The sequence below is a fragment of the Arctopsyche grandis genome, chromosome 9 (assembly GCF_051622035.1).
Source record: "Arctopsyche grandis isolate Sample6627 chromosome 9, ASM5162203v2, whole genome shotgun sequence".
Taxonomy (NCBI): Eukaryota; Metazoa; Arthropoda; class Insecta; order Trichoptera; family Hydropsychidae; genus Arctopsyche; species Arctopsyche grandis.
In genome coordinates, this window is record NC_135363.1 from 6,642,616 (window position 1) to 6,654,919 (window position 12,304).

General features: G+C 36.3%; 1 protein-coding gene across 2 annotated transcripts in view; it reads right to left on the minus strand.

Moving 5' to 3' along the window:
• Nucleotides 1-86: 86 nt before the first annotated feature.
• LOC143917150 (oxysterol-binding protein-related protein 9) overlaps nucleotides 87-12,304 on the minus strand; it is an 82,266-nt gene continuing 70,048 nt past the window's right edge. For both annotated transcript variants that reach the window (XM_077438562.1, XM_077438563.1), the window contains exons 8-15: nucleotides 8,188-8,291; nucleotides 6,160-6,266; nucleotides 6,001-6,086; nucleotides 5,667-5,920; nucleotides 5,404-5,578; nucleotides 3,270-3,492; nucleotides 2,963-3,190; nucleotides 87-1,043 (exon numbers count right to left, since the gene is read on the minus strand). In XM_077438562.1, the coding sequence (XP_077294688.1) occupies nucleotides 894-1,043; nucleotides 2,963-3,190; nucleotides 3,270-3,492; nucleotides 5,404-5,578; nucleotides 5,667-5,920; nucleotides 6,001-6,086; nucleotides 6,160-6,266; nucleotides 8,188-8,291 (1,327 nt within the window). In that variant the 3' untranslated portion in view covers nucleotides 87-893. The remainder of the gene's footprint in view (nucleotides 1,044-2,962; nucleotides 3,191-3,269; nucleotides 3,493-5,403; nucleotides 5,579-5,666; nucleotides 5,921-6,000; nucleotides 6,087-6,159; nucleotides 6,267-8,187; nucleotides 8,292-12,304) is intronic.

Below are 12,304 nucleotides of genomic sequence, written 5' to 3' on the forward strand. Positions count from 1 at the left end.
CATTGTATATTATTATTATATACTTTGGAAAAAAAATAGCAATCAATATAGAGTTTATACGTATAATAATAATAATATAATGTATTATGTATATAAAAATGTAACTAAACGTTTTTTATTTATTTTTTGTACAAATGACAATACTAGTGATAGTATAATATATGTATACATATATGACATTAATTATCAACGAGATATGTCAATATATATTATAAATAGATGAAATTAATTATTATTTTGGCGTAAAAATATACAAACTCTAAGGAACTCACATATTACATACATACATATAGTTGAATAAGATCAAGACGATGTACAAATTTGAATTTGTACCCAAAATATTACAGAATTCACTAAATTTAACGGTATCGATTATAGTATGTTTAACTTTCAATGCTCAAAATTGGAAGAAATCTAGACTGCAACATGAAAAACCAACCAGAAGAAGATCGGCGACGGTTTAAATTGTTAAAACGAAATCAATTCATCCTTTCAAAATTAAATGCAAATAATTCTACAAGACACGATCAGTCTTATGAAACGAAAAAAATCAAAAACAATTCGATGTAGAGATACATAATATAATTTACAACAAATCGGAATCTTCATACGACACAGTCTCCGTTTGTTTCCGAGTCTTCGATGCACTCGTCGATTGCGCCGGCGAACGATTCATTAACAACATACCAATTTAACTAGCTTGGCCTACTTACATAATAGTAAACATCAAATTTGCAGCCCGGTTGCGCTTTGTATCACATGTGTGGGGGAGAAGGGGGAAGGTGGGAGGAATAGGGGGGGGGGTCGGAGGAATAACACTTTGTCGCGAAAGCCGTCAATCGGACGGTTCAAAAGCGCATTGTTTACTTATGTCACCGAACGGCTGGATAACTTCACCTCAACTGCACGTCGGTGGGAGAAGTGGCGTCGCTGTAGTGCGAATCTGATTTGCTCGTGTCGTTGGATAGGGAATTGTTGTCTTTCTGGCGATTCTTCAAGGGATTGATGAATTCCCAACCGTCCTCTCCGTCGTTCTTGAACAGCTGTAATATTAAAGTAATGCATTCAATTCAATATAGGTATACATATAATGCTGTCATCCAATGGGTCTCCAACAATCTCCAGAAATCTTTTACTTGCCGACAATATAATAGAATACAGTAGAACCTCGATTATCCGGATTGTTAAAAACAAACACAAATTTTACAATTTTGCTGCTTTGTAATGCATACCATAAAAATTCAATAGTAAAACAGAGAAATGAGTCAATACAAAATTATATAATAGGATACAGTATAGCCTTGATTATCAGGATTGTTAAAAAAAAACAAAAATTTTACGATTTTGCTGCTTTGAAATGCATACCATAAAACTTCGATAGTAAGACAGAGAAATGAGTCAGTTGTCTTCAAAATTCAATACTCAAAGGACGTTTGTTTCTTGAAAATTTGATCACGATTTAAATATTTACTTTTAATATTACCAATATAGAAAAGAAAACGTGTTGTATTACACTGTTCGACACGAAAAATGGTTCAGAGACGAGATATGACTTTTCTTATAGATCTATGCCCAGTAAACACGAATCTGGTAATAAAAAATTTTGATTGGCTCAAGATTCGGAGATATATGTGTTTCTTAAATCGCGCGATATATCTATATCTTGGTTAGAATTAAATAAAATTCCACTTAGAAAAATCATATTTCGACTATTCTTGTGGATTAATAACAAAAATTCTATTGATAACTGGCTTACCTCGATAAAATAAATAAAAACGATTGATCTCGAATCACAAATATCCAAGTTTGACCAGCCGCACTGCAGAAATACTTCCAAATACATTCTTTTCAATCAAGATCAACCCAGGGCTCGAGCCCGGGAACCTCTCAGGGGTTAGCATTAGCGCAACTACCGAGCTATACTGCTGGCTTGTTTACATTTAATGATTTACATATAATAACAAGCCAACCGCATACTATATAATATTTCAGGAATAGACTACACGAGTCTTGCTGACTACTTTGATATTATACAAATAATTCATTGTAATACTAAAATAATAAATATGTCACTAGATTGTAAACGCTTAACTTTCTAACTTGTTTTTCGAATTCCATATGTTATTTCATACACCAGGTTCGATTCTGTGCTAATCTTTAATACTGCTGGTCAGACTTGGATATTTGTGACTCCAAGTCGATCGTTTCTTATCAGAGTTTGCCAATTTATCTGATTTCATTGTTGAAACGGTTCCTCCATCAAATTGGCAAAATCATCCTACCCACTATGTCACAAATATCTGAATTTGATTTATGTACAATAGTAAAAAATTATGTACAAGTCTAAATCCATAGATGTCTCTATAGATTAATTGATTGTTAATTTCGTGTTCTTGAGCCTCTCGAAATACAGCGATTTATGTAATAAAAATGCTGCAATGTTTGTAATTAATTGTCTAGGAAGGCACATTGGGGTCTACCTGTTGGTAATTGGATTATTAGTCACATCACGATCGCCCAAAAGACGATTTTTGTCATGAAAATCGCGAATACGGAATATTTGGCACTAAGTTCTCGTTAGTATGATAGTCATCGTTAGTATGATGGACTTTTCGGCTGCCAGATGTTCCGTTATAGAGATTTTAGTTACTTTTGGGCGAGCGCTTTGTGACCAATAATCACAGAACCTACCTGTTAGCCCTATCTATGTAAAATAAAATAAAATAAAAAATGTGAAGATTTGACGGTTAAATCTATTATTATACGAGGTTTTACTGTATGTACTATAATAATATTTTTTTTAATACATACAAAGATGTACATATAATAAAGCATCGGCCGTACAGTCTTGTTAGCTAAAGTATGAATTATTTGTTGGAAACCCGCTGTTGTGAAAATTGGATGACACCACTGATTATAAGCAATTAGATAATTATAAGCATATTAAAAATGGTATATATACAGCAGTCTCCCAAGGTTGGTTTGTGATCTCCCGCTGCTTGGCCGATTCGCGTTGAGCTTGTTCTACGATGCATTTGGCACGAGTGGCTCCGTCAATATCGTCAGCTCGGAGGCCGACGGTGACGTCTCGCCAAACGCGTCTCGATTCGTTGGTGGCCTGAGAGCCGATGGCTCGTACCAGTTTGCGTTGAGCGCGCATTCGACTCGCATCAAATAAGATTTCAGTTCTCTGAAAACCACAACAAAGTAATTAGTAAGAGTTGTTTCTGTACGTTGCGAGATAATGGCCGATTGGTATCGAAGCTCACTCCATTTTCTGTCCACTTCATTTCCATGTGGGTGTTCCATTCTCCCTGTGCCGTGAGGAAGGGTTTCTTGTCACCGGGTCCGAACACTTCGCAGGACACTCGATTCCGCTTTCCGCCATAGAACGGTTTTGTTAGGAATTCGATCGTTCCTTTGTGACCGGTGGCCGCACACTCCACTGTGACCGTGCCGCCCAGTTCAATCCAAGGTACGGTTAGTATAGATCTGTAAAATAAATAATACAATATGATAAATAACGTTCCATGACAGAATATATCTAATATATAATTTCGAAAGGGACTTTGTATGTAACTATGTATGTAAGGTTTGGGTGGGAGTTTCTATGATGATGATATCGATATTGTTGAATGTTATTTTTTTTCGATTCAAATCAATTTAGTAAAAAAAAAAATTAATGCTTACTATTAGATTAGCGCTCCGCTACAAATCGCTGCAAAACACGCGGTTTTCGATTCGGTATTTTTTGTCTCGACGAAATTCGCGACTTTTTGACCGCATGTTCACTTGAACTTGTATCGATGTCGAACGTATGGATGTCTCTTTCGCACGCATATATTTTGCCGCGAGTAATGCTCGCATTTATGCGAACTCTATGTCAGATTCCCAATATATACACTTCTCCACTCGTCTTATGATCCTGATACTATTGTCTCGACTTGCCAGAAAGATCCAACTCAATTTTAATAATTGCCAATCATCAATGCAACATCGAAATGTTATCTGCGCGACCCAATGAATATCTCGTCTTTCGTACATGCTTAAATTCAAACAGTCGCGAATTTCGTCGAGACGTCAAATACCGAAATCGAAATGAGCATGCAGCCGCGCCGTTTGCAGCGATTTGTAGCAAACCCTTAGATTAGCCATATTTAAGCTGTTTATATTATAAATACCGAGCGAAACCGGGTAAAACCACTAGTTATGTATGTATGTATAAAGTGAAGCCCAAAACTATTGCATGCGTTTCTGAGTATACACAGTTCCAAATTATGTACATATGTGTACTTTATATACACATGTAGGTGTAGTATTATAGACAGGAGCATATTTTTACACACAGGCCAACATCAAACAATTTACGTATCGTAATATTACAATTTACGATACAAATAACAATTATAGAGTTACAATGCATCTATATGAGATAAAGGTACTGCAATAATCATAAGTACTAAAACTGTCATCGACATACATAGTACATACATACATGACAGACAGGTCATTACTGTCATTTCGCATATACATACATCACTTCTTTAGATGTTACTTTACTCGATTAAATCCAGGTGACTTGAAAGCAACTTCACGGTGACTTTGTTACACGACCAGATCAAATGTATGCAGTTGAATGGAGCATGCCACACCAGGCAACCCACTGGTTGCTCAAACAATAAATTCACCCAACCAGAGATTGGTTGCCGGCGTTTGGTCTGGTCACGGTGATTTTATTGCTTGAGTAACCAGCAAAATCACCCAAAATATATAATATTGTATGAAACATGCCATACCAGGTAACCCACTGGTTGCTGATTTTACTGCTTTAGTGACCAGCACGATTCCTCAAAGTGTATGGCGTTGTATTAATGGGTGCCACACTCTACGTGACTAGTCTACATAGTGAAAAAACTATGAATACGTATGACTGTATCGTCACATGTGGAAAACTTTTAAATTTCACTCTGAATTAGTGAGCGGATTCTTGACCGCTTTTGATTGCCCGAGTTGAGAAACTGAGACCCGGGTCACACCGAGCGACTCAGTTGAAGGTGGCCAGACCAATGTATGCAGTTAGATGGGGCGTGCCACACCCATCAACTTCTTGGTCGCTCACATTTCCATACATTTTTTCTGGTTGCGCAACTAGTCAGCCGACAAAGTTGCTCAGTGTAGCCCGGGTCTAAGAGTGACCATGAGCAACTACGCCTGGTCGATTAAAAAGCCACTATTAGGTCGCCCAGTGTGACCCGGCTCTTAAAGTTGATAATTTCAGTATTTACTCTGCAATAGATCTACAATTCTGTGCACAGATGATAGGGATCAGGCTGCCGAGATCGTGTTGAAAATGATCTCGGCATCCTTCACCCTAACTGAAATGTATATATTCTACGCCATTACCTTCCGTATCCGTTGGGGAATGTGAGTACGTATTCTTCTTGCAAATCTGGCAACGTAACCGTGCCTTTGCCGATATTATGTACACCGATAGACAATCCAAGGAATTTGCTCTTCGTCCAGACCCACGCGTCAAAAGATATGCGTTTATTCACATGCTCAGCATAGAATGCCGATACTGCAAAACAACAAAAAGCAAAATAGAAATATAAAACCCAAAAATCAGTGCACATTATTAAGTTTCATATTAAAATAACATCACTCACTCGGCGGATGATGCGAAACCTGTTCGGCGACGAAGGTGAGTTGATCAGGTCCACACCAAGGAACGGGACCTTCCGAGACCGGCAAACCTCCCACACCTCCATTGCTTACTTGCCAATGGCACCGGAATATCTCGCCTAGAATTGGATTGTATGGTTTTTTGGCTACGGTGGATTTGCGACCCGCATGATACGAACTGAGGTACCATCGGATCACTTGGACCATTCGATCTCGGGGTGTCGGCATGTCAGCTATTCTGCAACATCAATTGGACAATATTAAATAACGAAAATTAATACATATGTATATATGTAGTTTATTATGTGCGATGCTAACCTGATAAATTGGTCAGGATGTGCAAAATAGTCTGCATACATTTCTAGTAACGATCGTCGCTCTAAGATAAACGTCGGTAAAACGACCTGAAATGTAATGTTTTGTGTTAGCGTTGTATAAATATGATTTGTTTTTGTTTGAAAAATAAACAATGTTTACTTTTGTAAGATCCATTCCTATTTTAACTTGAGATAGTAGATGGGTGACGACAGAGCCGTGAGTCTCCATCGAGCCGATGTCGCTATCACTCTCACATTCGTACAATGCTGAAAAATAAATATTCCCAATTTAAACAATAGTCTTTTTGATGATTCAATTTTAATTTATCAATTTAAAATTTTTTAAAAATTATAGTAAAAAGTACCGAGTGTAAAAATCTCTGGAATAACAGTCATCGAAAATAAAGTTGTATTTTTATAAAGTTGGAAAGGATACTTTCGTTTTTCGGATTTAGTTTTCTAACCCAGAAGAATGCATGTATGAATGATTAGGGTTTTCAATCAAATATTCGCCCGATTTTCAGCTATACAAATATTCATTTATACTATTTCGAATGAAATAGGCAGCCATTTTTTCTTTCTTTATACCCAAGCGACCATACCAATAATGCCGTTCCAACAATCCATGATCCTTTTCCATGCACCTCTATTTATTTTAGTATACCTGCATTGAATGTATTGAAAGCCGCATTCTATATATTTGCCGAAAGTCACTTGTACATAACTATGTATATACCCACTGCAAATTTGCATTTGATGTTCAATTAACGTTTTTTAATATTTCACAAAATTCAAAAATTAAACGATTAATTATAACTAACCAATAATTAGTTTAGTTAAATAATATGTTATTGACATTTTGTTGATTTTTTGCACTATTTGTTTAAATCAATCAATACTGGTGAAAGTCGAAAAAAAAATACCAATATTCCATCAATTTTTATTCGATATTCGAATATTCTAAAACTACGAATAATTGAAAACCTTAGTTGGCATGCATGAGTTGAATGAATGATGAGGTTGGTAACGTGTAACGCGGCGAACAAATTAGTCCGTTGTGGCACTCCGCCATATAAACAATGTTGTAAACCAATGTCTCCTGACAACCAGATCCAACAGTGATAAAGTTTTTAATATATGTATGTATACGATATAACTAACCCAAGCTAACTGACAAAAAAGCAAAGTTTTGTTACAATGAATAGATAGATAGCATATGTGAATATATCAGAATGGCCAGCAGATTAGAATAGTGGTTAGCATATAATGCTTTGAACAGAGTGGTCACGGGTAAAAATCCCACTGGTTTCTGCTGGCCAGACCTTAGATTTGTGACTCCAGGTTGATCGTTTCCTATCAGAGTTTACCAAATTATCTGATTTTCATTGAAACGGTTCCAACAAATTGGCAACCCTACCCATTTTCTCGTAAATATCGAGTTTTCAGCAATCTCGAATTTCGCTGAATTGTATAAAATGCTGCAAATTTAAAAATTTGACCATAGATGTCTCTGTGGGTGTTAATTGATATGTATTTACTTGTATCAAACGTACAATGTTTCTGGCCAGGAAGGCGCATTGGGGTCACCTGTTAGGCCTTCCTGGTGTAGATTAAAAATAAATAAATAATATTATAAATATCACACCCCTGCAATAAAAGTAACAAGAAACAACAACTACTTACGTACTAATAGATTGTTTCATCTACGGGTCACTTAAAATTGTTGTATTATAAAACAGAGCAAAGTCTATTTTTTCACTTAATTAAAATAGATATGTATAAATAATACGTATTCAATGAAAGCAAATTTTTAAGTTATCACTTATTTAAAAACGGTACAAAGTTTAAGCAAAGAACCGAGACATCACAAGTTAAACTACATATGTACGATATGAAATTCTAACATCAAACCAACGGATCTAAAGTACAAACAACTGTCAATCCAAGGTTTTATCCCACGTTCGTATGAATTTTTCAATCAAAACCGACCGTCTGCAACAAAACCAATTACAGAACTTCCCGACTTCAGCACGAAGCCGACACTCATTTCTAACCCGCCAATATGACAAACTTCAATTAACCGCGGCGAGCATACTCTGACTAATATCGAATGTCGACCAGCACGGAATACTAATCACGTGTCGGGAGTCCCGATTGAATTTTAATTAAACGACCGAATCATATTCACCGTCATAGTCGATGGAGCCGTCTTTGTTTCTCGGAAGCGTCCTGTCATCGGAGAGGGAGGTGTCGGAGCGTGCAGGCGGAGGCTCCGTTTGTTGTCGAGACACGCTGAAATAAGAACGAAATGTATAATTAATAACAAAAACAATACACACACTAGAAAAAATGACAAAATTAATATAATACCTTGCGCTCTCTCTTCTTAGAGACCACCGGCCTGAGAATACTCTCATCATTTTGACAGATTTTATAAATACTGATTTGGATTTAAAAACAATGTCGATTCACTATCACAGTACATAGTTAATGTTTGTTTTAATTTATAATATTAAAAAAAAACGACACATTTTTTTAATCACTTCATTATCGTCCGCTACGTCTTAGTGTATTTAACGGCATATTTTTCGATATGGAATAGGTTTGTTTTTAATCTGAAACATTTTACGTTCTCATATTGGATGTTTATCGTTGAAAGGAAGTATATGTGTACACATTTGTATAACAGAAGAAACGGGATATGCGCGGTCTAATTGTGGTTAAATTGAAACGATAATTCAGCATTTATCTTATTCTGAGTTTAATGTTACGATTTTAAAGTTAAATATACTGAGAGGTGAATGGCAAAAGGAAACAGGCAAGCGTATACGCGTTTCCGAAATAAATTTTGTATGTCATTTTTTATTATCGTTTTGAGCGGTAAACGTCAAAAGGAAGTTTTACTGAAAGTATTTTTTTTAGCGTCAACGCGTATTTTATTTGTACAAATGACAATATACATCAACTGATAAAATGTACAAAAAAAACTGCTCAATCTATGTCAATATAAGGATAAAATTTCATCGAAAACATTCCAGAGGGTGAGTTTTTCCAAGAATCGCGATAGTATAGATTAGTCTTGCTAGCGTTTTTTTGCATGTGCAAAACTATCAAGAAACGAGTGCCACATTCTAGTTTGTGTGTTTGCACCTTAACTGTTACGAGAGATCGACAAACCTACATTTTATACAAATTTATTATCATAAATTAAATGGGTAGAAAAAAATTACCCTATACATTACAAAACCTAATTAAAATTCCACTTTTTTTTTTACTGCGATAAAGTTTAAACTAAATACCGAACTCATTCTGGCACGCCTCGAGGATCTAATATCTTTGGTTGGGAACTTCGTAAACAAAACAAAGTTTCTGTAACGACAATTCAATTGGTTGAATATTATATTTTTTTCGATTCAAATAAATTTAATAAAAAACAAATGAATATTTACTATTAGATTCACCATGATTACGCTCTTTATATTACAAATACTGAGCGAAGCCGGGTAAAACAACTAGTTAAATATATTTAAAAGGTATTTGAAAAAAATACGACCACATGCGAATCGAGCATAGAACCAACAAATTTCTTCTCATTTTTTTTATTAATGGCTTAAAATGCCATAACCCATACGATGGTATTTCATCGGGCACAACACTAGTATTGCAATAATATTGCATATATAGTTAAATAAGAAATAATTTAAAAAACAAAAATGAACATATTATTTTACGCCCTTACAATGTTACAACACATTGCACGAATGCGACAGCATGCTCGGTTCTCGTAAGGATTGACTATAATTCTCACATTTCGATAGATCAAAAGAAAAGTGACAAAATTTTGTATCACAACAGATTTCCAAAATTAAATTACGTCAGTAGAGTTACGTTGAGTTAAGCGTACATACATAACACGCCTTCACTTTGAGCGGTAAATGTCAAAAGAAAATTAAATCAAGTCACAATATTATTAACGTGACGCGTTTCATTTCGAGAGGTAAACTGACAAAACTCATCCACACCGGATTCACGTAATATATGTACAGTACCCGGCCATATTACTTGTTATACTTGCCATATGCGTAAACTTTCACATTTTTTTCTATTTGAGAACACCCTTGTCGACTGAATGTTTTTTTTTTATATGCACCCATTACTCCTTAATTTATGCGCGTGACTTTTGGTGACCATACAAAAAAAATCAGACCCTTTTTTTTCATTATGCAAGAAATGCATCAAATGTATCATCAAAATAGTGTTCGAGCGTCGGCTGAAGAAAACACATCTACATTGTTTTTAAGCGAAATCAATTGCCGATTTTAGGGCGGTTTCAGACTAGCGTATTTTTCTGCGCATATATCGTCGTTTCGGCATACGCGCTTACACGCGCGCTACATTTCGCGTTTCAAAAAACCGGACTCGCGTACACGGGCTTATTCCAGCGTGTTCGCTCCAACCGGTAGTGGTGATTTAGTATCAACATGGATAATACGAGCTTATAAGCGCGTCTACGTTCGTACGAGTTGCGCGTATGGAAAACGACGCGCCTATACGCTCCTACATGCACTTCAAAAAACGAGATTATACGCGCGTATAAAACGCTAGTCTGAAACCGCCCTTAGTGATTTTATATCACTCAGTGTTGTCTTTGAATATTTCTGGTGAGTTAAATTTATTTTATCTAATATTATTTCTCATTCTGTGTTTATTAAATAAAAAAATCAATTTTTAAGAAAAAATGGGTGGTCCAGATATTCCCTTTTGGAATCTGGGAAGCTATCCAAACGAGAAATTTCCTAAATAATTGGAGTATCCGTCAATTCTGTGAAACGAATAGCGAAGAAAGTTGCAGTTATGGCACCCCTTGAATCAAGAAGGGTAAAAAAAATGTGTCCGCAAACGAAAAACAACCCCCAGACTTGATTGTAACTGAGTCAAATTGCAACTGAGGTTCGGGAGGATAGGTCAACAACCACTAACAAAATTAAAAAAAAAATTGTGAAGTCGACAAGGGAGTTCTCAAATAGAAAAAAAATGTGAAAGTACGCATATGGCAAGTATAACAAGTAATATGGCCGGGTCAAGCGTCAAAAGAAAAAAATGGCAAATGTTAAATCACAACCAAAAAACGCCCCCATTTAATTTCCAAATTTGTCAAATGGTAAATTGACAAACAGCACGGAAGTCGACAGAACTCCAATAATCACCACCACTGACTGACATGACTTTAATCCTCACGAGGAGCGGTCCAATTAATAATAAACCAAGGTTTAAAACGCGAACGGTCAGTTCGAAACCTTCAATTACATAACGGCGAATGTGAAACGTTTATAAACAAAAGCGGATCGATAACCCTAAACGCGCGATTAACAATATTCGTGACCTCGGGTCATTCGCAAGTGTGTGGTGTGTTTGTGAGGAAATCGCGATTATGACGTCAAAAAAAGGCTCGATAAGAGTAGTGATGCCGACCCTAGCTGTACTTAGCCATATTTCAACCGCACCTTTGACGATTGACGATCATTTATACGCACAATATGATAAATATATGTGATGCATGTAAGTATGTAAATGGCTTTCGCTCGTTTTAATTGTGTTATTGGGAATATCTAGGTTAATTGCAAGTATAGTTTGACCTGTTAAATTGACCTCATAATCTAATTTAAAAATATGTAAAACAATTCCGAAAAATGAAGCTGAATTTAACAGTATACATACGTATATTTAATATCATTTATACATATGTACCTGTGGTAATTGGATTATTAGTCACATTACGATCGCCCAAAAGACAATTTTTGACATGAAGATCGCGAATATGGAATATTTGGCACTCGAGTTCTCGTTAGTATGATAGTGGTGTAGCGCATATGCTAAAAGGAGCCGCCGTTACAATTGGTTTTCGAGGATTATCTCCAGGCTGAAGTGCTGCCGGCTAACAATGGACTTAGCATATGTCTAGTGGTCGGTAACGGCATTCGGTCGCTTCCCGCTAGAGTTCTCAGAACTGACGGCGCGAGACCGTGGGACGGCATATCTGACACGTGACTATAAACAAACACGTCGAGGAAGATGCAGTGAGCGACCTGCCCTTTATAAGCAGGTACTTAGGCCATATGAAGGCATTCTGAACGGAGCAATGGCAGTGCGTGGGTCTCTTTAATCACCCAATGAATGCTGTGAAGCGACTTTGGCCTTTTATTTGGATCCTCCACCCACCCCTACGCAACAATAGTTTGGACTTTGCAGCTGCTAGATGTTCCGTTATATGTAGCGATTTTAGTGACTTTTGGGCGAGCGCTTTG